Below are 26,561 nucleotides of genomic sequence, written 5' to 3'. Positions count from 1 at the left end.
GGGTGGGTTCCTGGAGCTCCTTTAGCCACTCTGAGGGGGATTCTGTGTGAGGGGATTGGGGCTGGGGGGTTGGGGGTCAGGAAGCTGTCCCCAGGGGAGCCATCCAGGCCCATTTAAGGGTTGAGCACTTGTTTAAGGTTAGAGCTGCCCCCTCTGGGGACCTGGATTGTCCAGCCAAGGCCATTGTCCTGTCCCCTTCCCCCAGTCCCTCCCAAACCTCTTTGAACCTGAAGTCAGAGATTTTTTCCTCTCTCCTCCCTCCTTGGCTTTCCCCACCCAGGGCCTAGGGCTGAAGGTTTGGGATGAGGCAGTGGGGGAGGGAGAACAGCCAACTAGGTACTAGATATATGGGTCCCTGAAGAGGGGGGAAGGAATCTGACGCATGGGTACCACAGTGGAAGCCCCGTGAGGGGGTGTCTGATCCGTCTGTCTGGACAAAAGTTTGGGAACTTGGGCCCAGTAAGTCCAGAGCCTGGCCCCTAGAAGGGGAAGTGGGGGTCAGTACCCGGGTCCGGTAGGTGAGGGGGCTCTGGAGGGAGGCCTTGTCTGGCAGTCTACTTTCAGATGGGGTAGAATTTATCAGGTTGGGCAGACAGGCACCAGGCATCTGAAGCGTTGGGGTAACGGAATCTGGCCAGTAATCTGGATGAATGCCTGAGTTCCTGGATTAGGGGTGGGGGAGGGGGACTGCAGGAGCGGCTGATGAGGAATTGAGGGATGTGGCACTCTGCACAGGAGCTGAGAGGGCCCCAGAGAGGAGATGGTGCCAGGGTCTTTGGTGAGGGGTCAAGCACCCGGCTCCTGAAGAACCTGGAGGAGGTGTGGAGAGCTCCCAGACAGCTCTGAGGTGTGCAGAGCCCAGGCAGGGCCGGGTAGCCAGGCTGGGAGTTGGAAGAGAAGGTCCGTATGGAGGTCTGTACCAAGGCCCTTGTGGGCTGGGGCCTGGAGAGGCACCTAGTTGGGACTCCCTGGCATTCGTCTTCCACAGACACCACCGACACCAGCAGGCAAACACCCTTCGCCTCAGTTTCTCCCACCCCCACCACCCACTCCTCCCCTCCATCCAGGGGGCGGGGCCAGAGGTCAAGGCTAGTGGGTGGGATTGGGGAGGGAGAAAGGTGTTGAGCAGTGCCTAGGAGAGCCCTCCTTTTAAGGCCCCCGGCTTGGGGCGCCGTCCTTCCCCATGGCGGGACACCTGGCTTCCGACTTTGCCTTCTCGCCCCCACCGGGTGGTGGAGGCGATGGGCCAGGAGGGCCGGAGCCCGGCTGGGTTGACCCTCGAACCTGGTTGAGCTTCCAGGGCCCTCCCGGCGGCTCAGGAATTGGGCCGGGCCTTGGCCCCGGCGCAGAGGTGTGGGGGATTCCCTCGTGCCCTCCGCCGTACGAGTTCTGCGGGGGGATGGCCTACTGTGGACCTCAGGTTGGAGTGGGGCTGGTGCCCCAAGGCGGCCTGGAGACCCCTCAGCCCGAGGGCGAGGCGGGAGCCGGAGTGGAGAGCAGCTCCGAAGGGGCCTCCCCTGAACCCTGCGCTGCTCCGCCTGGGGCGGTGAAGCTGGACAAGGAGAAACTCAAGCAAAACCCTGAGGAGGAGGCGAGTGAGGTGCAGTGGGGCCGGGGAGTGGCCAGGGAGGGGGAGTGGGGCCTGCAGCTGCCTCGGCCTGGAACCCCAGAGCGGAGTGGGCAGGGGCTGCGCTCCAGGCTCAGAGTGGTGTTGGGGCCACTGAAGCCTCCTGAGAGCAAGGGCGAGATGGGAACTGGAGGCCAGAATTCCGGGAGCTCCTCAAGGGAGGGCAGGGCTGGCCTCAGGGGGGTCGGAAGCTGGCCCAGGCTGGCCTTGCTTCCTCCCCCCGGCGGCCCTTGGCCAGTAGCCTTCCACTTCCTAGGCCTGACGGTGGTCCAGTCGCTCAAATTATTACCAGTCCAGCACCAGACCCAGATTGGGTTTGAGCCCCTTCTCCTACCCTGAATCCTTCTTGATTATTTGATCCTTATCAGACCCAAGATCTTGACCTTAAGTGTGGCCTCAGGGTAAAAACAGTGCTTATCCCGGGGTTATTGTTTCTGAAATTCGAGGGTGTGACTGGTTGCTGATAGAAGCTCCTGTCTGGGCTGTGTGTGGATGTGTGGAGTGGGTTTGCCTCCCGTCAAGATTAGGGCTTGCCTCCCCTCGACCTCTGCCTTTGGCCTGTGAGTCACCCGTAAGCAAATTGCATCCCTTGGCACCCTCTTGTAGAGAGCTGCAAGTACCAAGGTCAGCCCTTATTCCGTAAGTTGTGAACAAGGGGAAAAAGTGGAATTGATCTCCAGGCTATTCCCCAAATGTAGGCTTTGCTGAGGGATTGACGACGTCCGCATCCAGCCCTGCTGGGGACTATTAAGGATGTATCGTCCAGGCCGCTGAAGAGACAAGTGTAAGCAATTAGAGATCAAGTACTAAGCCTTCAGGCCTCACAGAAGGAGGTGTGAGTGGTTGGTTTCAGCCGACCCAGTCGCAGCAGACTCTTTGCAGGAGGCAGCTGCTGAGTCTTGAATAATAATGGCTGCCAATTGTGGTCCACTTCCTAAGTGCCTGGCTGTGTGCTCCGTTCCTACATCATTATCTCATTAATCATCACAAAACCTCCTCGGGAGGTATTATTAGCCCATTTCACGGGTCTTAACTGCTAAATGATAAAGCTAGGATTTGAACTGGGGTTTACCTTATTTCAAATCCCCAAAACAGGATTTGGAAAAGCCGTGATGGGGACAGCTGAGGACGTTTATGGGCTTGAAACATTGGCAGAGCAGAAACTGGGAATGGAAGCTAGCCTATTTGAGTTTGATGGAATTGAGCACCCTTGAAATCCTTCTCTAAGGCTTCCAGGACCACACAAAACCTAGCTACTCTTTGGTCCCCTTGGCCACTGGCCTTCACTGAAGGTCCCCCGGGCTCAGTCCCTCAAACTCTGCTCTATCTTTCCTTCTGCTCATCCACCCTCAGGGGTCAAGCACCGTGTAGACTTGAGGGTCTCCCTTTCTGTCCCCTGCTGGGATGGCTCCCTGAGTGGCCCCCCCTCATCCACCCATCTTCCAGCTATTCAGGCATTCGCATTCCCTCTCATCCTATAGCCACGCCTTTGGACACCCCGCCATCTTTACCTCTGTAATATACCCTCAGTCAGTACTTAACTACCACCCTGGTCTCGGCCACCGCCACCTATGCCTGGATAACTGTAGTTGCCTCCCTGATTTATACCCTCACTTCCTCCTCAGTCTGTTGTCACCGTGTCAACTGCAGTGCACATTTTGAAATGTGAGAGTTCTGATCATGTCACTGCAGCACCTACTCTGCCCTGCTTGCCCCTCCCCCGTCCTTGCGTCAGCCTACTCACCCATGCCCTGCTGCTGCCAGGGCTGCTTGCCTCCGGGCCTTTTCCCTTGGCTCATTCTCTTTGCTCAAACTTCACCTCTTCATCATATTTAAAATTGTCACCTTCCCCATAATGTCCTACTCTGCTGTACTCTAGAATCCTCTACCCTGTTTTACCTTTCTCACGGTACTTCTAACAAACTCACATACTGGATAATAATTATTTGTCTCTCCACATTGGAATGGAAGCTCCATGAGGCTAGGGCTTTTTGTCAACGTTGTGTAGCTGCTGGCTTATAGAAGGTGTACCATAAATCTGTTGAATTAATCGAGGATGCTTGTTCTAAATTGCAAAAAATATATAAAAATAGGGGATAATCAGAAGTTTTAAAAAACTGAGCACCAACTATATACAAAGCACTTTACTCATACCTCTTATGACACCTGTAACTTTTTGTAGTGTTTCTCTGATATGCGTGCAGTGTCTTAGTCTGTGGGACCCTGGTAGAAAGTTGGGGAAATATATTGAAATGAGAAGCAGAGAGACACAGTGGTCTTTATTTCTGTAGGGCTAATACTCCAGTCAAAAAGGTTTGGTGTTAATAAGCCAATAGGCAGGAGCTCCCTTCATAACCTGAAAGGTGTTCTCATTGAGGCCAGGGCCGGTCTTTCTGTCACACATGGTGCTCTGCAGCTTCTGGGGTGAGTGACGTTTGTAGATAGGTTGTTTCTAGATGTTAGGTGGGCAGGCTGGATGCAGACACTCCTGCAGACCGCCCCTTGGGCCCAGGTGGGGAGAAGGTCGATAGTTGGTGTTTGTATTTGTGTTCTTACGTGTCCTCTGCCTTTTAAATGCTGTCCCAGGACATGAAAGCTCTGCAGAAAGACCTCGAGCAGTTTGCCAAGCTCCTGAAGCAGAAGAGGATCACCCTGGGGTACACCCAGGCCGACGTGGGGCTCACCCTGGGGGTTCTCTTTGGTGGGTCCCCCGCAGCATGCTCTGACCCACAGAATCCAGGGACCACATCTCCCCTTGGAAGGAACATTCCTGAACTTGGCCTTTCCTCCCTACCAAGGGCGTGAGGGGAAGGTGTTTCCAGGGCATGCTCTGCTCTTACCCATGAAAAGGGTAGAGAGGGAGGGACGAAGATACTTGGGCCCAGAGTTTCCCTCTGGGAAGAAGTGGGATCCTGGGTAGGACTTTGTGAGGGCAGGAAGGGGTGGTGAATCTTGGGTCTTGGGTCCCTGCCTGCTGCCACATATTGCTTCTCTTTCAACCTACCTCCCCAGGGAAGGTGTTCAGCCAGACAACCATCTGCCGCTTCGAGGCTCTGCAGCTCAGCTTGAAGAACATGTGTAAGCTGCGGCCCCTGCTGCAGAAGTGGGTGGAGGAAGCTGACAACAACGAGAATCTGCAGGAGGTGAGGGTGGGTGGGCGCATAGGGACCTTCCATGGCTCAGCCTGCTGTCGGTGCTCCCATCCCCGGCTGGCAACTCCCTTAGGGGCCGTAGTCCTCAGTGGATGGAGGATAGATGATTCCTCAGTGCTGCTGGAACAAGGTCCAGAGCCACTGGTCTAAACCCACCCTTGCAGGATCCTTTTTCATACCATCTGGCTCTGGTGATGCCCCTTAGCAATGTGCTCGAGTCCCTGATGTCATGGTGCTATTGCTTGCTTCCCATCTCCTCCCCTGTCTCCCCCCCACACACCTGCCCAGATATGCAAAGCAGAGACGCTGGTGCAGGCCCGAAAGAGAAAGCGGACAAGCATCGAGAACCGAGTGAGGGGCAACCTGGAGAGCATGTTCCTGCAGTGCCCGAAGCCCACCCTGCAGCAGATCAGCCACATCGCCCAGCAGCTCGGGCTTGAGAAGGATGTGAGTGCCCTCTGTGTGCTCCTGGTCCTCCTCCCCAGGCCCTGCCCGCTGCCCTAGCTCTGGCTCTTGCCCTCCAGCCAGTCTGGATCTGTTGCTTTGGAGCCAAATGACCTCATGAAACCAGGCACACCTCCTGGAGTTTATGAGTGAGTGTCACTCTCCCTTGTGTCCTCTACTCCTAGGTGGTCCGAGTGTGGTTCTGCAACCGTCGCCAGAAGGGCAAACGATCAAGCAGTGACTATTCTCAACGAGAGGATTTTGAGGCTTCTGGGCCTCCTTTCTCAGGGGGACCAGTATCCTTTCCTCTGGCACCAGGGCCCCATTTTGGTACCCCAGGCTATGCGGGCCCTCACTTCACTACACTGTACTCCTCAGTCCCTTTCCCTGAGGGTGAAGCCTTTCCCTCTGTGTCTGTGGCCACTCTGGGCTCTCCCATGCATTCAAACTGAGGTGCCTGCCCTTTGTCAGAAAGGGGAGAGCCAGGGAGAGAACCCTGAGGATTGTACCAGGGCTTTGGGGTTAAGTTCTTTGTTCACTAAGGAATTGGGAACACAGAGGGTGTGGGGGCAGGGAGTTTGGGGCAACTGGTTGGAGGGAAGATGAAGTTCAATGATGCTCTTGATTTTAATCCCCACATCACTCATCACTTTGATTTTAAATAAAGAAGCCTGGGACACAGTAGGTGGACACTTTTATCTTTGCCTTACTGAAGAAGGTCATGGGGATACCCAGTAGATATTAACAACTCTCAGACCCAAACGACCCTGAAGCCAAAGTGCCATACCTGCTCAGTCACACAGTGTCAGAATGAGAGTGGGACTGGAACAGGTTTATTTGTAGAGGTCCTTATAGGCACGAGCTAGTTCTTAGGCGCTCATGACATGGGTCCCAGGGAATTTGTACCCTTATTTCAGCCCACAGATGTTATTATGTAGCCATTCCCTACTAGGAGCTGGCTCTGCTTTCCCCACTGTACACTGGAAGTCCTTGGGGTTGTCATGCTAAGAAATCGAGTCTTTAGATTCTATTTCTTCTGCATGTCCAATCACCCCAGCCAGAAAAGCCACCTTGTGCTATCTTAACACTAGGGTCCATTTGGTTTCCCTTTAAGGTTTCTGCCTACCCTGCCCACGAATGACTCAGCAGGCCCCACACTTTAGTCCTGGCTCTGGAGCTGTTTCCTCGATGTGGAAACACTTGGGTTGGTAAGTAGGTAGGAGGAGAGAGAGTAGACAGGCAGGTTGTAAGACTACCAAGATCTGGCCTTTTCTAGAAAGAACAGAAACACTGCTTTGATGGTACCTTGGCTTGGTGTAAGGGTCACAGAAGGAAACCAGTGTACCGTGCATGGGTTAGGTCGATGCACACGGGACCAGGCCAGCGTCTGCTCTAGCAGGTTTACCAGCTCCTCTTCCCTGGCAGCACTAGTACCCTTGTTTTGTTGCGCTTCACAGATGTTGCATATTCTACAAATCGAAGGCAAGGCCCTCCACCAGTAAAGATTATGGCTCATTTAGTGCAGTGGTCTGAACATGCAATGTCTCTGAGGTATGTCTGTACAAGTGAAGCTTGTAAAAATTCTGCCATCTACATGAAACTGACCAAACCCCAACTCCCTATTTTAATGGCATTGGGTCTGTTTTCCTTTAAACGAGAAAACTTATTACCTGGATTCCTTTTTTCCCCATCTCCCACCTCCAGCTCATCCCACATACGTGCATCTTTTCAGTGAACAGGTTTGTATTTCTCTGCCTTTTCTGCTCATCTCCCAGTCGCCTAAGAACTCATGTTCTCCAAACCTTCCCAAGGCCATTCTCCCAAGAAATGGAAAGCAAAGTTATGAGACCCACAAAAAGAATAAATGGCCGTGAATGAAGCTACTCTTTATTTGGAAATGAAAGCAAACTTCTGAAAAGCCAGGCTACAAACAGGGTCAGCAATAGGACTCCCCACAATATAAGGAAGTTTGGGGGCAGTGCTCTAGGTTTCCCCCGGAATGCCTCAGGTGATGCCATCCAAGAATGTTGAGAACTCACTTGTTGGGGTCTGGGGCTTACATCTTCCCAGGCATGGTCTCTGCAATTGGCCAGTGCTCTGATCACAGACATTCTAGTATCGATGGCAGCAAGGACCTACGACTTGTAACTGGGAATTTTCAGCTCACTGGCAACTTCCTGAAGGCAGTGTTATCTTTGGCAGGAAACCATCTCATCTGTCACCTTGGCCATGAGGGCCTGTTCTAGACCTTGAATCCATAGCAATGGACCCCAGCCCTGTGGGCATTCCCTCCTGGGGAGGCAAGAGAAGGCAGTTCTTAGAACCCACTGGTATTCCCTTGTGTCCACCCATGGCCTGGAGGTGCCAGCTATCTGGCCCCTTGGTGGTGGGCCTTAGGTCTGGACGGTCGCATGACACCCTGGGCACCGGAAGTCAGCCTCCCTGGCAGCCTGTATACTGCAGCCAACACAGGCCACGTGGAACCAGACATCACAACTATCACACTGAACCCAGGCCACTGTCTCTTCTTGGGGCAGGAAGCAACAAGGGGCTGCACAGGGCTCCCCGCCCCCAATGGCAGGGGCAGTCATGGTGCTCACTGGGTGCTTCGGAGGACGCCCACGACGATTTCTAAAGAAAGTGAGAAAAACCAGGGTCACTGGAAACCTGTAGAAGCTTAGTACTTTATCCTGGATGATACCTGAACCTACATAGACTCACTAGACTAATGGTGAACCTGGTTAGGAGCTAAACCAGGTCTTGCCATTCCAACATCTGGTCTCTGTCCACCTCCTACCCCCCACCCCAAGCAAAGGGCCACCTCCCAACCTGAGGCTCTAAAAAGGAATCAAAAGGCAGTGAAACATTGAGACAATGATCTGTCCACTTACCCACTAGGTGTCAGTGGGGTTTTCTCTACTCGGAGTTTTTTCCTGGGCTCTCTAAGGACTAGTGGGGGGCTCTCAGGAGCCTCTCTCTCATCATCCAATTCTGCCAACACTCGGTGAGCCGATTTCCTCCGATTTCTTGGGGGTGGGGCAGAAGGGGTGGTCTCCACTGCCCCAGGAGGAATGGGAGCAGGCCGGCTTTGTGGCCCACCCCCACTCCGCGAGAAGGTGAAGGGCTGGGGCTGGAGCTTGCTGAGGCTGCCAATGGAGTTGAGGATCAGCGTGGCTCTCGGGGCTGAGGCCAGGGTGCCCAGGGGGCGCTGTGGAGCCCCCTGTGGGGGCAGCATGGGCCAGAAACCAGCTCCTGTTCCCTCTTCCCTAGACCGTGGGACGGTAATGGCAGCAAAATCTTGAGGTTTGACATGGACTTGCTGAAACATGAAGTAGAACTCCGAGGGGGTGGTTCCTGGGGGCCCTTCAGGGCCAAAGGTCAGAAGGTCACCATCACTCAACTGCAGCCTGTGACCCCTTGGGAGTCGGACATTATTGACCAAAGTCCCTGTTGATGACGGGCACCAGACAGATACAGAGAATGACAAAAACATGACCAGAGTCAGGAGTAGAGAAATCTGGTCCTGTCTGATTTTCTGGGGAGCGTGAGGAAGAACATGGCACCTGTCATCAAATTCTCACATTCTAAGTCCCTCAGCAGGTGACATCAGATATTAAGCTCTTTCTGAGCTGGGAACAAGTGTATTTCTTATGCCCTCCCACAGGACAAGGAGGGAACAGACTCCTTCCCTCACTCCACTGAAGTCCAGTTCTGACATGCTCACTCCCAGCTCCAATTCAGCACAGCTCAGACTGGGTTCGAATCCTGACTCCACCACTTGCCCGCTTCATGACCCTGGAGAAGTTAACCTCTTTGCCTCATTTTCCTTGTCTATAAAACGGGGGTGATATTAATGCTCGTCTACATTCAATGCATTTAAAACAGTTCCTGGTTCAATAGTAAGCACTAAATGAATATTGGCTACTATAGTTATCTAATCCCCACAACACTCCCCAAACAGACCTTACAAAGCTTCCACTTTACCTAAGAGGAAACTAAGACTCCGAGAAATGAAGTGACAGGCCTGAGTTTTCACCTGGGGCCAGTGGCAGAACTCAGGTGTGAGCCCAGGTCTTTTGAGGTTGGCTGTGACCACCTCCGAGTCAGGGAGTAAGACACATGCCCATATCATTAAAACAATCAGCATCCTAACTGCCTTAAGACAGGAATAAGGTACCTCAGCAAATCTGGAAACTGAGTCAGGTCTTAGCTTGGCCCCAGAATATCCTCACTGTGATATTTCCCTGCTGTCCCAGGCTCTGGCTCTACCTCCCAGCCCCTGTATGAGCTAAACGGGCCACTGAGTCAGCCGGGCAGAGAGCTTCTGACATTGCACACTTTGGGTGGGAAGACAAGAGGTCTGGACTACAACCATCCCTCCAGCCTGATAGGGAGCTTGGGAAGCAGGCAGCCCCTTAATCCTCCCAGCCCAGAACGGCTCACTGCTCACCTTGGCTGCTGCAGTCCTCCAGGCTGACCCTCCAGTCATCACCCTGGCGCTCGGCGTGCAGCTCCGCGTGGACTCCAGAGATCAGACCGGGCTCCTGTTGGGGCCTCAGGGCCACATCACACAGGTCAGCCCTGTGGCCCAAGCGATAGGTGCATCCCGCGCCGCTTGGGGGGTGGAAGGTGTAGAGATCACCGCCCCTGCCGCCTCCGATGCGCAGCAGCTGAAAGCAGGGCAGCATGGGCGGCGCCCCTCGGCCCCACCTCTTCCACTTCAGGAATCCATCACCTTCCCCACTCCTGGGCCATGCACGGTGGCCCAAGTTCACTTTCCGTCTGACGCAAACTTCAGCTATGCTTTGTGCAATTTCAACTTTGAGCACACTCCCTGAAGCAGTGCAAATTCAGTCCAAGGACCCTAGGCACGTGATGCAAAACTGGCTGTCAAGCAGCTTTGAACTGAAAATTTCTGGGAAGGTCCCGGTGCAGTGCAAAAAACGAACACGTCCTACGGCACCTTAGACGAATCGATCCTCAGTCTGCAAAATATTCGGAAAGCCTTCAATCTGTGCAAGGTAACATACATTCGGCAGCTTCTGGGGAACTGGGAACTGTAGGTGTGTATGGGGACGTCCTACTTCTGTGCAATACTAATTTGTCACCTCGATATAATTTGGGGAAAAGAAGCTTCTTCCTGTCAGACCTGCTTATCCAAATAGAGTAGCCAGCCCTCCTGCTCGCCCGCGCCTCTCTCTTCTGGCCAACCCCTCGCACATAACTAGTTAGCTTGAACCCCAGTGGAAAGTGACTCCTCTGTCACCCCCTCCCAAAAGGCAGTGAAAACGGGTCCCTAAGTTCTCGCAAAGTGGATCTAAATCCCTGCTTCCCGGCTTTTTCGGGTGGGATAATAACAAAGGAAAGAGCTCCCCGAGATCATGCAAGGCAAACCCAGCCTTTTGCCTCCCCGCCCCAGCCCAGTGTCGGATCTACCGCGCGGTGCAGTCTCGAAGCGGTCTCCTCTCCAGGCAGTGCCAGCCTGTGCAGCGTTCCGGGACCCCTCGGGCTCCGGCCTGGGCTGGCGCTCCCGCTTGCTGTTTGACAGCGAGGAAGCCGGGCCAGGAGGGGAGCGGCCTACGCGCGCGGGCACCTCCGACCCCGCCTTCGGAATTCCCCGGTCCGAACTTCGCGCCAGCAAGCCCGCCCCTCCCCCGTACCGTTCCTGATTGGCCAGCTCCTATGCCCTCCTCCGTTCCATTGGGCGGGGTGCTGGCAGGCTCCCTCGATGTCCCGCCTACCACGTTTTCTGATTAGTTCACAAATTTTCCCGGGTTCCGGGAGTTAGGAGGCGCCGCCAGGGCGCGGAGGTGCCCCAACGTGGTAATTGGGTAGGGCTTTAGACACTACTGCGCCTGCGTGTATCTCTTCTCCGCCCCCCACTTCCGGTTTTTGAGCGGCCCGCCAATGGGTCCACTCTGCGCAGGCGCGGTCAGGGGCGGATGCCCGCGCCGGAGCGAGGAGTAGGGGGCGTGGCGAAAGGGCAAAGGGGGTTCTCGCGCTAGGTGAGGGGGCTTTCGGGAAGAGTCAGTTGGAGGGGGGAAGGGGTTGAGAAGGGATTGGGGGTGGGAAAGGGTTGAGAAGGGGTCTGGGGTGGGATCAGGGTCCCATAGGGAAGGAGGGGGTACAGGCGCCGGGTAAAGGAACAGATAAGGGGGTCAGAACAGCCTTAGAGCTCAGGGTATAGCGGGGTGAAGACTCAGGGGTGTCTGGGGGAGTGAAGGGGAGAACGGACTGAGAGCCAGCTAGAGTAGGGAGGCGAGGAGGCTGTTGAGCTGAGAGATGAAGGTGAGAGTGAGGGAGCAGAGTAATTCAAGGACAAAGCAGATTAGGATGTAGGGAGGGAGGGGGGTAGGAATCCTAGATCGAGGGAAAAGTGGGTGAATTTGGGTGGGAGGGTGGGAGACCCTGAAGAGCCCTCGCTGTGCTCTAGGACGCTGAAGAGAGGAGGGTGGGTGGCAGGAATGGAAGTTAAGGGGATAGAGAAACTAAGAGGAAGTTGCTGGAAGGGTTTGCATGCGATGTCAGGAAGCTGGCATTTCTGCCAAGGGATCTAGGCTGCCTAGATTCCCAGGGGTTCTGGGGAGGCGCCCTGCCCTACATGTGGCCACATTCATCTGGGGTCAGCTTGGGCCAGCGCTTTAATAGGGAAAGACCCAGGAGTCATGGCTTGGTGGTGTCTGGATGGGCTTCCCCACGGCCTCGCTGAGCCATGGAGAGAACTCTGGAGACTGGGCTCGCTGCCCCGGCACCGCATACCTCCAACCAAGAATGGCAGAGACTATAGAAACCTGAGGAGGAGGGTAAAGGCACTACCCAGACCTGAACAGTTTGAGTAAAGCCTAAGAGCTCCCTCTTAGCCTGTTTCAGTAAATTCCCTCCATCTCATGGTTATTGCCCCAGTTCTGTCAGGGACCAGCTTGGGTGAACCAGTGCTCTTCGGGTATTTCCTACTTCCGGGAAGTAGAAAAAGAGGAGCTTAGAGTCTGGTGGACCTGGCTCTTATTTAAGGATAATGACTGTTATTTTAGGGGCTTTCTCTTTGGAAGGTGGCCTGAAAATTGAATTGGAATGCCCTTGTTTCTCCTATTGTCCAGGGGAACATAGATGGCTGGACACAGAATCTAGAGACTTCAAATAATGTGGAGATGTTTCGACCTTCAGGTCAGTGGGACCTGGCAAGGGGACTGCTGATTGTCTCTTCCTGGGAAACTGACCACCTCTGTCCTTGTGATTCCTCAGATTCCACTGGGCTCATTCCCCCATCCCACTTTCAAGCGCGGCCCCTTCCTACCAAACCAAGAATGGCTCCCACCTGGGTCTCAGACATTCCCCTGGCCCATCAAGATGTCTCAGAGAGGCGGCCAGACAACCAGAAACCTCAAGTGATCATGTGGGAACGGGATGTTTCTGGCGATGGGCAGGAACCAGGGCAGAGAGGCAGGTAGGGGTCCGCTGTCAAACTGTTTGCTCAGGCTGGCTTGCCAGTGACCCTTGCTTACTGAATTTCATAGCTTAGTTTGGTAATTGGTTCAGTTTTCCATAAGCAATAATTGGTGCCCCTGCAACGCATAAATAATAATAAGGCAGCATGCTAGATGATAGGGATGGGGATACCAAAAACGAATAGGAGAAATCCTGATAGCAAAGAATTTCAAGTCCTAAGGGAAGAGACCGATTGACCAACAGCTGATCGTAATAAGCATGATATACAAGGCAAGGTGAAGGAGTTCAAACTGGGACTTTCTGTGCTGGATGGATTCATCCTGATGGAGCACAGGCTGTTGGAGCTGACTGTGCTATTTGTCAATGTGTTGTCTGTAAAGATTCTTATTCTTGTGTCATGTGTGTCTTTTCCCATATGTACTGGAATGCCATTCTGCCATTGTGCTGTAGAGTGGGATTGGAGACAGCACTGCCTTGGACCCCATCAAATAGGAAGGAGCACGATGGCGAAGGGGAAGCACTGCAGTGGGTGTCAGGAGACAGAGACACCCTGTGCCTCGTTTGGCACCAGCTAGGGGTCCTTTGGCCAGTCACTTAATTTCTCTAGGCTATGGTTCCCTGCTTAAAAAAAATAATAAAAATCCTGTGATTCTGGGCCCCAGTGAGGGAGCTATGCCAACAGCCATGTTATAAGCTGCCATGTTGTAACTACGTGACACCAGTAGAGCCGTGAGCTCTCTCTCTCATCTCCCTCAGACTTTTCCTTGCCCTTAAATCAGAATTCAGAAGTCTCTGCATGTACTTCCAACCTCTCTAATTCAGAATGTGTGGACTAATGATGTGCACATTTCATGTTTAACACATCCTTGTGTGTAGCTCTAGAGGCCATGTTCCATGATCTCAGCCAGCCTTTAGGTCCTTTGAGCCCCAGCACTGGACCTTATATGCTTAGTAGGGCCTCCATGGATGACGAGGGTGATGGAAATGCAGATTCCCATGGCCCAGCTTCATTCCCCCATCTCCCCACATGGGAACAGAGGGATCTCTTCTTCTGTCTCCATTTATGCTCTTGGCCACCTTCCCAGCCTCAGAGATAGGTCTCACCTGTGCTAACCTGTCTTTGAAGGTCCGTGGAGCGGCAGGGGTCACAGGCCCTGAGCCAGCAGGCTGAGCTGATCTCTTGGCAGCTGCAAGAGCTGCGGCGGCTGGAAGAGGAGGCCCGGGTCCTGCGGGAGACCTCGCTGCAGCAGAAGATGAGGCTGGAGGCCCAGGCCCTGGAGCTGGAGGCTCTCGCACGGGCGGAGAGGGCCGGCCGAGCTGAGGCCGAGGGCCTGCGTGCCGCCTTGGCTGGGGCTGATGTTGTCCGGAAGAATCTGGAAGAGGGGAGCCAGCGGGAGCTGGAGGAGATGCAGAGGCTGCACCAGGAGCAGGTGAATGTGGGGTTGGGAAGGGCTCAGCTTCATAGTGGGAAACTGGGCAGTAATTTCCCAGCAGAGAGCAGGAATCAAAGAAAAGCAGTGGAGTGAGGAGAAGATGTTTGGTGAAGGCAGAAAAACATGACCTGGAAAGAGGGAGACTTTAGGTGTTTGCTGTTACGCAGACTGCACTTTTCCCCAGGACTCAGGTGCCCTCCCACACCTGAAGCCCTCCTTCCCCTTCCAGTAGGGATACTTTGTCTTCCTACTTTACTCTGGCTGCCCGATTCATCTGGGAGCATTGGGGGCAGCGGGGTGGAGGAATGGGGTCCTGAGGTGGGCTGGGAAGGGGAGATTGTTCAGTCGGTAAGCACTTATCAGAGCTTCCTCTGCCATCCCCGAGGTGAGAGCCAGGACTCCACAGTGAGCACACCAGCCCGAGTCCCTGCCCTTGTGGGTGGGGCTGCCAGCCTAGTCGGGACACACACATTCCACACTTGATTTAGTCCTAGTTAACTGTAATTGGGAGAAGTGCCCTGAAGGACAAGGGAGCCCTAACCTGATAGGGGAGTTAAGGAAGGCTATCCTAGTTAAGAAATGAAACCATAAAGATACTGAAGGAAAACCTGGGTGAATTCCTCTGTAACCTCAGAATAGGGACCGTCTTTACGCGTGAATCAAAATTCGGAACCATTAAAGAAAAGATTGGTACATTGACTTTCTAATGCTAAACTTAGGAGTGACAAAATAAACGTAAAATTAAAGGACAAATGATAAACTGGAAAGGAATACGAGTAGTAACAGCTCAAATCACAGGAAGCAGCTAATATCTCCACTGTACAATGTGTGCCTAGAAACTGACAAAGGAAACACAGCCATCCAGTTAAAAAATGGACAAAGGAGATAGTCAAAGACAAATATAAATGCCTTTAGATTCATGAAAGATGCTTAATGATAAGTTGACATTTATGCAGAATAAGAGCTGGCTGGTGAGACGGGTTGGGTGGCTGTGGGAGCTGGTGTGACAGTGGCCAGCACATGTGACAGGAGGAGGCCTGAGAGCCTTGAGTGCAGGAGACGAGAGGGCTCTTGGCGGTGGTGTGACTGCAGGACCTCAGGGCCCACGTAGAACTTTATCTGAAGAACAGCAGTTAGTGAAATGGGAAAGTGATGTGATCAGATTTGTATTTTACGTCTCAAAAGACCAGTTTTGTGATTTATGTCCAAAAAGATGACTCTGACTGTGGTATGGAAATAGTGCAGGGGGGTGGACGACAGACTGGAAATGAGGGCAGCAGCCTCCCTCCTTCCCCCCCCCACCCCTGTCCCATGACCCCTCCAGTGTCCCCAACACCCTTACCACTGTTCGAGGTGCAGTAAGAAAAACTGCAAGATTCCTACCTTCCTAGAACTTCCTGAAGGGGGTGTGGCAGACAGTAGGCACACACAGAAGTAAGGTCATTTCAGACAATAAGTGCTGGAAGGACAGGAACAGGCAACAGGACCGAACGGTGGTGGGTAGGGATTGGAGGGCCCAGGGCAGCCTTCCCGAGGAGGTGATGTGTGCCCCCTCACCCCTGTATCTGAGCAGCTGGGTAAGCGGGAGAGTGATAGGAGACGGGCTCAGAGAAGTGGGCAGAGGCCAGGGCACAGCAGGCGTTGCAGGCTGAGGGAAAAGACTGGGTTTTGTTGGAATGCTGTGGTGAGCCTCTGGAGGTTTCTAAGCCTGGTTAGGAGATTGCTGCTGTTGTCCAGGCTTGAGACGAGGGTGGCGTACATCAGGCTGGTGGCAGCGGAGATGGAGAGAAGTAAAGATATGATTTGGGGGAGACCTGACCGGAACTGCTGGTGGATTGGAAAGTGATGGGGGGAGTAAGGCACCAGGGACTGTCTCCATTTGCCGTGCTCAGTTGGGTGATGTGTTGGGTTGTCTGAGGTCACAGAAAGTGGGAGGGGACAAGGCCAAAGCAGGCGGGTCAGGAAGCCTGGATGTGGGCGTGAGCCAGCTCCTGCTGAACCCTCTCTCTCCGCAGCTCTCCTCCCTGACACAGGCTCACCAGGACACTCTTGCCAGTCTGACCAGCAAAGCTGAGGGCTTGGAGAAGTCTCTGAGTAGTCTGGAGACCCGGAGGGCAGGGGAAGCTAAGGAGCTGGCTGAGGCCCAGAAGGAGGCCGAGCTGCTGCGGAAGCAGCTCAAGTACGTGGGCTGTGGGGACCCCAAGGCGGCCCAGCGATTGGTGGGTAGGGCGGGTGCCCCGCTGATGGTACCCTATTTCCACCTTAATACTAGCAAAACCCAAGAAGACTTGGAGGTTCAGGTGACCTTGGTTGAGAATCTAAGGAGATATGTGGGGGAACAAGTACCTCCTGAGGTCCACAGCCAGACGTGGGAGTCGGAGCGACAGGAGCTTCTAGAAACCGTGCAGGTGACGAAGTGTAGGGTGCATGTGTGGGGGGTGAGGGTGGGGCGGGAGGCCGGGATCCCGGGCGAGGGGTGGCCCCTGGGGAGAGCAGCGTCCCCTGAGGGAGCAAACAGGCCTCTCTCCTGCTGGCAGCACTTGCAGGAGGACCGGGCCGGCCTGCACACGACAGCGGGACTGCTGGAGGTGCGCGTGCAGAGCCTGACACACATCCTGTCCCTGCAGGAGCAGGAGCTGGCCAGGAAGGTGGGCCGGGCCTCCCTGTGGGGGGGGCAGGGGAGTGGAGGGCTTTCCTTCCCTGAACTTGCTGCGGCTCCTGCTGCTTGGGCAGCACAGAGAGAAACCGAAATGGCTGCCTCCTTCCTCTGCTCCCCCAGGAGCCCACACTGTCCCCCTCCTCCGCCCAGAAGGTTCCGCCTGCAGATTCCCTGGAGCCTGAGTTCACCAGGAAGTGCCAGTCCCTGCTGCAGTGCTGGCGGGAGAAGGTCTTTGCCCTGATGGTGCAGCTGAAGGCCCAGGAGCTGGAGCACAGAGCGTGTGTGGAGCAGCTGAAGGGACAGGTCACCTGTCGCCCTTTCTTCCCATGTTCTTCACCCCAACTTGCTCTTTACATAAGGGATGGCATTTATTCAACAAATACTATTGCATAGTTACCACGTGCTGGGAACATAGCCCTGAACAAAAACAAGTACCTGCTCTCATGAGCTTAGGTTCTGGAGCAGATGCACAATAGGCAAGCAGACGATTAGGTCAGGCCAGGTCGTTATGTGAGCTGGGAAGGAAAAGGTGAACGGTCATGTGACACTGTGGGGGCGGGGGGGGCAGCCTCAGGCAGGATGCTCAGGAATGGCCTCTTGGAGGAGGTGGCATGTGCAGGTCCTTGTGGGTCACAGGGCAGTTCCTCAAGGTGTGGGCACATGGAACATGCTTCTGGAAGGAAACTTTGGTTTCCATTCTCAGGAACCCATGCTTCTGGTCTCCCTGCATGGTGTTCTTTCAGAGACCTCTGCACCTGCCCCTCAGTGCCCTGCCTCCTGTCCTCCCCCAGGTGGCAGAGCTCCAGGAAAGAGCAGTAGCCCAGAGCCAGGAGCAGGCCGTCCTGCAGCGCACTCTGGAGGACAAAGCCGCAGAGGTGGAGGTGGAGCGTGTTGGCGCCAAGGTCAGTGTCAGGCAGGCAGAGGCCAGGGTCGGGTAGAGGCCAGGGGCGGGCTGGGAAACCCAGCGGGCTGGGTCTGTGGCCGGGCTGGGGAGGGACCCTGTTCTTCATGGCACCCTTCTAGGCCCTGCACATGGAGCTGAGCCGTGCCCAGGAGGCCTGGCGCCGGCGGCAGCAGCAGACAGCCACAGCTGAGGAGCAGCAGAAGCTCGTGGCTAGTGCTGTCAGCAGGTACCAGGGATGGAGGGTGTGGGAGGGCAGGGGGGCAGGGGTAGTGTTCCTGTTTCCCCAGCCTCCCGGGCACCTTGGAGTTTAAGAACTCAGGCAAGAGGGGCTGGAAAGCTGGCCACTGGAGGAGCAGGGCAGAGGTGTTTCGCCTGTAAAAGCTCCTGTGCTTGTTTTTCCTGGGGCAGCCGTCCACGTTCATACCAGGGTCATTTGTTAGGACTCCCACTGTGTGTTTGGCCGGAGCTGAGGCCGCACGGCCTGCTGCAGTCTGGTCCAGGAACAGCCTGAGCTAATGGAGCACCTGCGAGGATCCCCACCTTCAGAGTTGTTCGAGGATGGGGAGTGTGGATACTCGGTCTTTTGTTTCTCTCTTTACAGTTTTACGGGCATGCCCTGATTACTTGGAAAAAATTTTATCTATTTATTTTTAAAGCTGTACACTTTTACCAGCTTATAGGCATTCTGTATAAAACGTATGAATTTCCTTCTTAATCAATTACAAGCCTGTGTTTCTTGTACTAGCTCCTAGGTGTTTCCTTATGTAACCTTTAGAAAGAAAGACCTCTAAGGAGAAACTCAAGCTTCTCTGTGCTGGGAACATCTCCCCTCAGCCTTGGTCATTGGGGCACCTGGGCCATGCAGAGCACTTAGCACAGGGCCTGGCTTGTCGCCTGCAGTCTGTAAATGCTTCCCATTACCACGTGGCTCTTGGTGACTGGTCACATAATTGGTTTAACAAAATTGTGGTGCCGGTTGGGTCCTTGCCCACCGACCCCTTCTGTTGGATTTGTACCTTGGGGACTAATTTAACTTTAAAAAGTGATGAAAGTAAAACATAATATAGAACAAAGGATCCACTGAAGTGAAAAAAATTGATGAAAGATTTCAGACATGCAGGGAATTAGAGAGGCTAGTTAGGATGAACCACCGCACACTGTCCATCCACGTGACCCTACCTCCAGGAGAACAGGAAGGTATGCTGTGGACAGGGTTGTACTTTGGTGCCAGGACACCACTGAAATGGTTCTTGCTAGTGACCTGTTGCCAAAAAGTACAGGAGGCGTGAAACAGCCCAAGCTCAGTCTGTTGTCAGTTGTTAGTGTCTAGATGACTTGGACACCTTACCAGAAAATGGCTTTAATGAGAGCCACAGAAGGGGCTGGAAGCACCCATTCAGACAATTTTCAGGTGAAAGTGGCCTCGCTGTGCTGCTGGGACACAGCCGCCAGCCTTTGTCCTCGGCTTGTTTACTGCTGGCGCAGACTTGGACTCCCCGGGGGGGTCCAGCCCAGCCCCTGATGCTGCCTTGGCCCTCCCCCGGGGACCTGTTTACGCTTCTTGGCTTTTGTGAGCCACTCTGTCCTGCTTTGGGCACAGCCAGCTGATAAAGCCGTGCACCTGACCTTCACTGGTATCCGAATTGTCAATTGTCGGAGGGGATAACTTTGATCTCTGCTGCAGAATAGTGATCAAAAACCAGGCTGTGTAAAATAAGCTTTGAAGCTTGAAAAGCTACACAGTCGTCTCATGCCGTCTTTGAGCACGGGCCCTTAGAAAGCTGGTGGGAGCTCTGGGCTTTGTTCTTTAGAAAGATGCACAGAAGTTCACACACCCCAAATGTGGCACATGTGCCAGGAGAGTCCCCAAACCTGGAGAGGCGGCCAGGGGCCTGCAGGTGGGCAAGCCTAACCCAGCCAGCGGTTAGCCAGCCTGCCGAGCACTCACGTTGGCTCCGCAGAGCCGTTTTTACTCAGCCCTTTACAGTGTTGTGGCACCTGGGTCCAGATTAGGTCTGGTCGTGAACCTCACTATTGTTTTCCTGCAGGACTGTTAGTAAAGGTACTGGTCGCTAGGACCCAGGTGAGAAGCTTACCGTAGGTTTTGGGACCAGGAATAGCTGTGCTTTTCTTATGAGCAACTGGATCATTTTTATCTGGCAGTCAGTAAGGGCATAAGCCCTCAGGTTTTCTTTTTGTGTTGGCTGAGGAGCCCAGCCCTACTGGCAGTGCACAAAGGTGGGGCCCCAACCCTTGGCTTCAGCTTCTCTCTTCCCCGCTCCGATTCCCCTTGCATGCTTTCCCCACAGCCATAGCGGTACAGGTAGAGGGAGTTGTTCCTACAAGGCACGCCAAGTCCTTTTGGGAATGAGGTGGGGTGGAAGGGTCATGACCTTGTATGTCCTCCAGCTTTCAGACCTGGCTCCAGAGCACCATGGCCGAGGTGGAGCGGGCCGCAGCCCGGCTGCCCAGCCTCAGCAGCCGAGTCAGCTATGCCGTCCGCAAGGTCCACACCATTCAGGGTGGGTAGGGTGACTGCCACTGTGCCCTGAGAGCCCCAGCCCTCATCCCGTACCCATCCTGCTGCTTCCTGCTCATCCAGCGTGCAGCTCTTTCCCTTACGCCCCGCGCCTTTCCTCCTCCGCACACTCATCAGCCTGGTGCTTCCGCCTTTTCTCCCCCAGGCCTGATGGCTCGAAAACTGACCCTTGCTCAGCTGCGCCAGGAAAGGTGAAGTTCGGGGGATGGTGGTGGGGCTTTAAGGTGTTAGTTGCTGGGACCCAAAACAGTAGGACTGAGGAGGGAGGGGGCTTAGGGGCCAGGCAGCTGGGTGATCTCCCCCACTCTGTTTCTCCCCATCAGCTGCCCCCCACCCCCACCAACCGTGGACGTGAGCCTTGAGTTGGAGCAGCTGCGGGAAGAACGGAATCGCCTGGACGCAGAACTGCAGCTGAGTGCCCATATCATCCAGCAGGAGGTGGGCCGTGCCCGGGAGCAAGGTACACCTGGTCCTGGGGTCACAGTCGGGTGCACTGGGGGTGAGAGGAGGGAAGAGCTGGGGTCTAGGGCGTGGAGAGGCCGAGTGTGTCACCCCCTTCCCAGGGGAGGCAGAGCGGCAGCAGCTGAGTGAGGTCGCCCAGCAGCTGGAGCGGGAGCTGCAGCGGACCCAGGAGTCCCTGGCCAGTGTGGGGCTGCAGCTGGAAGCCGCTCGCCAAGGCCAGCAGGAGAGCACAAAGGAAGCCGCCAGTCTGCGCCAGGAGCTGACCCAGCAGCAGGAGCTCTATGGGCAAGGTGTGCGGGAGGGGAAAGGGGAAACGGGGTGCCTCGGAGGGTGGGCGGGACCACGCTCCACATCTCCCCCACACACCCCTCTGCACCTTCACCCCAGCTCTGCAAGAGAAGGTGGCTGAAGTGGAAACCCGGCTGCGGGAACAGCTCTCGGAAACAGAAAGGAGACTGAGTGAGGCTCGGAGGGAGCATGCGAAGGCCGGTGAGGTTTGCGGAGTGGACGCGGGCTTCCCGGGAGAAGTGCGGAGACAAGGTCATTTTAAAAAGCTTTTGTAAAACTTTCTGTGAAGTGTGCAGTTAATGGCACAGCTGAGTTCTCAGGTGGCAGACACACCCATGTGGCAGCACCCAGATCAAATGACTGGCGCCGAGGCCCCTGCAGCCCCTCTGATGTCTGCCACCAATGATTATCGCCAGCTTTTTATTAGGAAAAATTTCAAACACCTGGACAAGTTAGACTCGTGCTGATACTCACATGCCTCCTCTAACTCGGTGCAGCTCTTGTTAACCTTTTGCCGCATTTGCTCTCTACACACACGCATTGATATATATACACTTTTGGGGAATTATTTAAAGTGAATTACAAACATATGACTGTTGGCCTGTGTCTCCCACAAAGAAGAAGATCTCCTATATAACCTCAATTCCATTGTCACCCTTTAAGAAACTGAAAATCTAATACCCAGTCCATATCCAGATTTCCCCTAAGTGACTCTGGGAAGGTTCTGGGGTGAGGGAGGTAGTTTGGGTTTCCAGATTCGGGATTCTAGAGTGTCAGCCACCTCTCCACTGTACAGAAGAGACTGGGTCAGAGTGTAAGTGGCTTCCCTGAGTCACAGCTGGGGACCCAGCATCCTGCCCATTGGTCCGGTCTTGTTTTCATGGTGCCTGGCTGCCTCTGGGCTGCCCCACACCTGTCCCCTCTGTGCCCTGGTTTCCCCGTAGTGGTCTCCCTGCGCCAGATCCAGCGCAAAGCCACCGGGGAAAAGGAGCGGAACCAGGAGCTCAGGCGCCTGCAGGATGAGGCCCGGAAGGAGGAGGGGCTGCGGCTGGCCCAGCGCCTGCGGGAGCTGGAGAGGGACAAGGACCTCATGCTGGTGGGGAGGCAGAAGGGCCCTGGGGCTGGTTGGGGCCTAGAGGTGTGGAAAGGGGGGGAGGCTGTGCCCGGGTTAGGTGGCGTTTAACCCTCTCCTTCCCAGGCCACCTTGCAGCAGGAGGGTCTCCTCTCCCGTTACAAGCAGCAGCGACTATTGGCAGTTCTTCCTTCCCTGCTGGATAAAGCGAAGTCTGCGGAGTCCAGCCCTAGGCCTTCAGGTTCTTCAGCACCCGGACCTCCAGCAGCAGCGCCCTCCACCAGGGAGCCCCTGAAAGGTAGTGGTCTAAGTGGGAAGGGGCGATCGGGGCTTCGCGAGCCTCTGCCCAGACACTCGAGTGCATGTGCATTGTTCTCTGACCCTTGGAGGCCCCAGCCTCCTTTGTCCACACCTGTCTTGGACCAGAGAACCCCCTTCCTCGTGACCCTGCTGTGCTGTGGCAGCCCTGTTCTCTGCACATAACCATGACAGCCTTTTGTATGGTTCCTATCTTTTGGGGTCTTCTTTCCCAGGACCCCTCTCTGTCCTGCTTGATGACCTGCAGGGCCTGAGTGAGGCCGTTTCCAAAGAGGACGCTGTTGCTCAAGGAGACAACCAGAATGCCCCCGAACCCATCTGCCGCTGAGCAACCTGGGGCTCAGGGGGCCCAGGGGCCAGGAGAGTGGTGGAGAAGTGGGGTTTGCGGGCACCAGCCCGGTCCCCTGCCCCATCCAGATGCCCTCGGGGACGCCAGCCACCAAGATGTCTGAATTCTGGGGCTTAATAAAGACGACTACAGTAGGAGCTGTTGTTTGAACATGCGCTCTGGGAATACAAGGACTTCTCCCTGCAGTTGCCTCTCGGGAAATGTGAGGTGGTCCCATCTTCCCCTAGATGGCATCTTTTTCAAAAACCCTTTCTTAGGCTGCTTGGGAAGGTTTTTGAGAAGCTCCAGGTTTTCTTTATTCTCTACTTTTGTTTTAAAACTCTTTCCGTCTGGAAGATGACCAGTGCCAAGAGTGAGGAAGATGAAACATTCACTCCCTCAACAGGAATCTCAGCCAGCTGGTGCCCTAACTCTTGATGGGTGGGTCCTTGCTCCTGGGCACTTACATTCTAGGGGGAGGACACAACGGACAGACGAGCATTTCACACAAGTGCTATGAAGAGAAAGTAAACGTCAGTGGTCAGTGAAGTGATAGAAACTGACTGGGCCAGGGTGGCATCAGGTGAGGGGACAGGAAAAGCTTCTTTGAGGAGGGGACGTTGTGTTGAGACCTGAGGAGTGGGGAGCCGGTGGGCGCGGCCAGTGGGAGTGTCTGCAGCAGGCCGGCAAGCCCAGAGCCCAGGAGGGAGAGAGAGGGAGAGTGCTGCAGGGAGAGGCTGGACAGGACACGCTGAGTTGGTAGAAAGCCCTCGGATAACTTTTTAAACTGGGAAGTAGCCACACAATTCGATTTACATTTTTAAAAAAGACTTTATTGGGGAAGGGGAACAGGACTTTATTGGGGAACAGTGTGTACTTCCAGGACTTTTTTCCAAGTCAAGTTGTTGTCCTTTCTGTCTTAGTTGTGGAGGGCGCAGCTCAACTCCAGGTCCAGTTGCCGTTGCTAGTTGCAGGGGGCGCAGCCCACCATCCCTTGCGGAAGTCGAGGAATCGAACCGGTTTGAGAGCCCACTGGCCCATGTGGGAATCAAACCAGTAGCCTTGGGAGTTAGGAGCACGGAGCTCTAACTGCCTGAGCCACCAGGCCGGGCCCCAATTTACGTTTTTTAAGAGGCCTGGTTGTGGGTGTGGGGAAGGATGGAGAGGCCAATTAGGAAGGTGTGGGGGAGGCTGGGAAAGGGAGCTCCCGCATGGCACGTGGACTGGTTTGGCTTTGCGCTGAGCCACAGAGGGACAGAGGTGTCCCTTACTGCTGCGGAGAGACCACGTGGGGAACAACTTGCAGAGAAAGTGGATTCTGTTTTGAACATTATTTCTGAGGCTCATTAGACCTACAGGCAGAGGAGTCCTTCCTGAGGGGAAGTTCTAGCAGGATCCCTGAGAGACTTAGGCAAGACTTAAACTAAAACCCAAAGGAAGTGGGTAGAGAGTTGGAGCCAAGGACCAGGGGAGGGGGCCAGAGGGGCAGGAGGAGATTCCAGAGGGAGGATGAGTCTGGGATGATCGGGAGCTGAGGCAGCCTCTTCCTGGGCCTCTGGGCCATGACTGATGGAATCCGGTGTGAGGTGGGGAGAAAGAATCAGGATGCCTCATTTCCTTCCTCACATGCAGCCAGCCTGGGTGGTTGTCACTGCTCAGAGGCCCCCTGTGTGCCTGAAGAAGGCATATGCTGGACAGCAGCCCGCTTGGTTCCTGAGGCAAGTGGAAGTTCTGAGTCCCGAGGGGGAGGGCTCAAAGGGACCGACGGCCCCTGTGCCCCCACCCCACGGCCCTGTAATTACGCTGCTTCCCATGCCTGGTGCTCCCATTCCTCGGCTTCAGTGGCTTCGAGGAATGAAAGCTGGAAGTCTGTGTGGTTATGGAGATGACAGGTGGCGCTGATTGCTGCAGGCTGTGTGTGAGGACGTGACGACAAGGGTGGGGTGACCACGGTCCAGGTCCTCGGTGATGCCAATGCCGTGTTGGCTGGGTCCTGAGCTGAGGGATGCCGACCTCAGAGGTTACACATCAGCCGGGCCTTCCAAACGGGTATGACCAGTTAGGTTCTGATTCGTTTTGTCACTGGGCTGGCCCCACCCCAGAGATTCGCCTCCTCCTCTCCCATATAAAGCCTCTTGGGCTCCCCAGGCATCCCGACAGCCCACCCCTGGCTTTGGGGACCAGGAGACAGCCATGATGCTCAGCTGGAAGCTACTGGGGGTCCTGATCCTTGGCCTGTACACCGGAGGTGAGCTGGGGACAGAGGCCAGGAGTACAATTTTGGGTGACGGGGAATGGGCAAGGTGAGAGGAGGGTGCCCACTAAGAAGGAAGGGGTGAACTGGATACATAGGAGGAGGAGCTGGCAATTCGTGTGAGGGGAAGAGCTAAGGGGGTGCAGGGGGTGTGGGAGCTGCGTGTAGTGCAGACTAAGTGATTGCTGCTTGGGGTGGGGACCAATGTGGCGCTTCAGACCAGAATTCAGATGTGTGGAGCTGAGGGCTGCTAAGGAGGGTGGAGGTCATTGTAGAGGTGGCGGCTGGGTGCCACATGGGACCAAGGTGTAGACCATTTGGGGGCTGCAGACCAGCATTGGGGCCATGCCAATGGGCTGTTCCCAACCAGAGTTGGATGGAGCTTATTTGGGGGGGGGGGTCCTTTCAGTTTAAAGATCAAGTTAATGGTTCAAGACTGTTTTCATGTCATTTTAAGATTGCCTCAGTATTTTGCAAATATGTGGGGAGCTCTTTGAGAGTTACTTCTGAGCTCTGTTTGCGGGGTCAGCTCAGGCTTTGGTCCGTCCCTGGGTCTGTGGCTGGGTTGGGGCTGGATCTGGCCCTCACCACCTCTTACCGTTCTTCTTCCTCCTCTATAGGCATCTCAGGCAGTGGAGACCACCCCTCTCCCCCACCCACAGAGGCTGGAGAGGACGGCTCCCCAACACTGCCTCAGGGTGCCCCAATCCCTGGTAAGCCTTGGCCAGGGGCACCCCCTCTCTTTGAGGATCCTCCCCCTCCAGGCCCCAGTCGTCCCTGGAGAGACCTGCCTGGATCTGGAGTCTGGCCTCCTGAGCCTCCTAGAACTGACCCTCCTCAACCTCCCCTGCCTGACGACCCCTGGCCAGCAGGACCCCAGCCTCCAGAAAACCCCTGGCCGCCTGCGCCTGAGGTGGACCATCCGCCCCAGGACGAGCCGTTCCTTGATCCGCCCAGGGAAGAGTACAGATAACCGCATCTCCAGAGGCACCCTGGGCCTCCAGGCAGAGTGCACCCACGCCCTCGTCTACCTTCTGATTTCCCTCGAATTCTTCCCAATTTAGCCTAACTCCTTGGTTCCCTCCCTCATTCCCTCAATTGTATTCTGCACCCTGAATGTGTCACTCGCAATGTTTTTCTATCTCCTCCTGAGATCCATACTTAGCCCACACATTTCCTGCTCTATTTTTCTCTGACGCCTTAGCGTACACCCCTCCCTGGAGCGCAGCCCTCTCCCCAGTACCTGCCTCCCGCTTCCTCTTCCCCACCCTGGAGCTCCTGGGCTCGGCTGGCCGCTCTGTGTTTTCTGCTGCCCCCTGGTGGCCGACGGCTGGGAACGATCAGGAGACTGATGGTGCTTCCATGAATTGGAAAAATAAAAACCATGTTTTCTTAATTTTGAATCTAGGCTCCTTCTTTGCCAGTGATTTGGTCTTTGAATATGCAGATGGCCTCCTCAGCCACGCGCCTACGGAGATCTGGAAGTAATTTGAGTTCCTGGCTTGCCCATATGCATCAGGATTGGGAGCTCGGCGGAAGGGGGTTTGGAAATGTAACTCTTAGAGTTACAAGGACATTCAGACCCACATTTCTTACATCCTGGGACCCCTATTTGAAGAATTCTGATTCTTTAAT

At 54.9% G+C, this 26,561-nt stretch overlaps 4 protein-coding genes across 14 annotated transcripts; 3 read left to right on the top strand and 1 right to left on the bottom strand.

Moving 5' to 3' along the window:
• Positions 1-1,183: 1,183 nt before the first annotated feature.
• On the top strand, positions 1,184-5,723 carry POU5F1 (POU class 5 homeobox 1). Of its 2 annotated transcripts, none has more exons than XM_074332647.1 (5): positions 1,184-1,591; positions 4,214-4,328; positions 4,640-4,770; positions 5,068-5,226; positions 5,409-5,723. In XM_074332647.1, exons 1-5 carry the CDS (start codon positions 1,184-1,186, stop codon positions 5,673-5,675), a joined length of 1,080 nt encoding a protein of 359 aa, XP_074188748.1. In that variant the 3' UTR covers positions 5,676-5,723. The 2 variants fall into 2 exon arrangements, with proteins under 2 accessions (XP_074188748.1, XP_019572915.2); XM_019717356.2 differs by having other exon boundaries at positions 1,184-1,600.
• A 1,365-nt stretch (positions 5,724-7,088) lies between these two features.
• TCF19 (transcription factor 19) lies at positions 7,089-11,033 on the bottom strand. 2 transcript variants are annotated; one of them, XM_019717351.2, is made up of 4 exons: positions 10,660-11,033; positions 9,674-10,208; positions 8,115-8,586; positions 7,089-7,854 (listed from the first exon to the last, which is right to left on the bottom strand). In XM_019717351.2, the coding sequence occupies exons 2-4, from the start codon at positions 9,909-9,911 to the stop codon at positions 7,617-7,619; spliced, it is 948 nt and encodes a 315-aa protein (XP_019572910.1). In that variant the 5' UTR covers positions 9,912-10,208; positions 10,660-11,033; the 3' UTR covers positions 7,089-7,616. The 2 variants fall into 2 exon arrangements, with proteins under 2 accessions (XP_019572910.1, XP_019572909.1); XM_019717350.2 differs by having other exon boundaries at positions 8,115-8,670; positions 10,660-11,030.
• Positions 11,034-11,090: 57 nt separating this feature from the next.
• CCHCR1 (coiled-coil alpha-helical rod protein 1) lies at positions 11,091-22,830 on the top strand. Of its 9 annotated transcripts, none has more exons than XM_074332643.1 (18): positions 11,091-11,228; positions 12,321-12,387; positions 12,466-12,667; positions 13,796-14,099; positions 16,118-16,281; positions 16,375-16,510; positions 16,640-16,750; positions 16,915-17,064; positions 17,553-17,663; positions 17,785-17,891; positions 20,075-20,187; positions 20,350-20,395; positions 20,528-20,664; positions 20,768-20,956; positions 21,054-21,155; positions 21,899-22,050; positions 22,195-22,324; positions 22,560-22,830. In XM_074332643.1, exons 2-18 carry the CDS (start codon positions 12,372-12,374, stop codon positions 22,670-22,672), a joined length of 2,283 nt encoding a protein of 760 aa, XP_074188744.1. In that variant the 5' UTR covers positions 11,091-11,228; positions 12,321-12,371; the 3' UTR covers positions 22,673-22,830. The 9 variants fall into 9 exon arrangements, with proteins under 9 accessions (XP_074188744.1, XP_019572957.2, XP_019572956.2 ...); XM_019717398.2 differs by having other exon boundaries at positions 22,153-22,324; XM_019717397.2 differs by having other exon boundaries at positions 16,882-17,064; positions 22,153-22,324.
• A 1,758-nt stretch (positions 22,831-24,588) lies between these two features.
• Positions 24,589-26,322, top strand: PSORS1C2 (psoriasis susceptibility 1 candidate 2). The gene is made up of 3 exons (XM_019717400.2): positions 24,589-24,721; positions 24,821-24,920; positions 25,547-26,322. The coding sequence occupies exons 1-3, from the start codon at positions 24,641-24,643 to the stop codon at positions 25,897-25,899; spliced, it is 534 nt and encodes a 177-aa protein (XP_019572959.2). The 5' UTR covers positions 24,589-24,640; the 3' UTR covers positions 25,900-26,322.
• Positions 26,323-26,561: the final 239 nt, after the last annotated feature.

This window comes from Rhinolophus sinicus, linkage group LG05, assembly GCF_036562045.2.
Source record: "Rhinolophus sinicus isolate RSC01 linkage group LG05, ASM3656204v1, whole genome shotgun sequence".
Lineage (NCBI taxonomy): Eukaryota > Metazoa > Chordata > Mammalia > Chiroptera > Rhinolophidae > Rhinolophus > Rhinolophus sinicus.
This window is presented reverse-complemented; position numbering and strand designations above follow the sequence as displayed.

Coding starts and splice junctions, on each gene's coding strand:
- POU5F1 (XM_019717356.2), top strand. CDS start 1,184: ATGGCGGGACACCTGGCTTCCGACTTTGCCTTCTCGCCCCCACCGGGT. Junction 4,329..4,639: donor CACCCTGGGGGTTCTCTTTG/GTGGGTCCCCCG, acceptor CTACCTCCCCAG/GGAAGGTGTTCAGCCAGACA. Junction 5,227..5,408: donor AGCTCGGGCTTGAGAAGGAT/GTGAGTGCCCTC, acceptor CTCTACTCCTAG/GTGGTCCGAGTGTGGTTCTG.
- TCF19 (XM_019717350.2), bottom strand. CDS start 9,911: ATGCTGCCCTGCTTTCAGCTGCTGCGCATCGGAGGCGGCAGGGGCGGT. Junction 8,671..9,673: donor GGAGGACTGCAGCAGCCAAG/GTGAGCAGTGAG, acceptor CGTCATCAACAG/GGACTTTGGTCAATAATGTC. Junction 7,855..8,114: donor ACCCCACTGACACCTAGTGG/GTAAGTGGACAG, acceptor CACTTTCTTTAG/AAATCGTCGTGGGCGTCCTC.
- PSORS1C2 (XM_019717400.2), top strand. CDS start 24,641: ATGCCAATGCCGTGTTGGCTGGGTCCTGAGCTGAGGGATGCCGACCTC. Junction 24,722..24,820: donor CAGCCGGGCCTTCCAAACGG/GTATGACCAGTT, acceptor TGGGCTCCCCAG/GCATCCCGACAGCCCACCCC. Junction 24,921..25,546: donor CCTTGGCCTGTACACCGGAG/GTGAGCTGGGGA, acceptor CCTCCTCTATAG/GCATCTCAGGCAGTGGAGAC.
- CCHCR1 (XM_019717392.2), top strand. CDS start 11,889: ATGGCTTGGTGGTGTCTGGATGGGCTTCCCCACGGCCTCGCTGAGCCA. Junction 16,751..16,881: donor AGCAGGAGCTGGCCAGGAAG/GTGGGCCGGGCC, acceptor CTGCTCCCCCAG/GAGCCCACACTGTCCCCCTC. Junction 20,396..20,527: donor GCTCAGCTGCGCCAGGAAAG/GTGAAGTTCGGG, acceptor TCTCCCCATCAG/CTGCCCCCCACCCCCACCAA.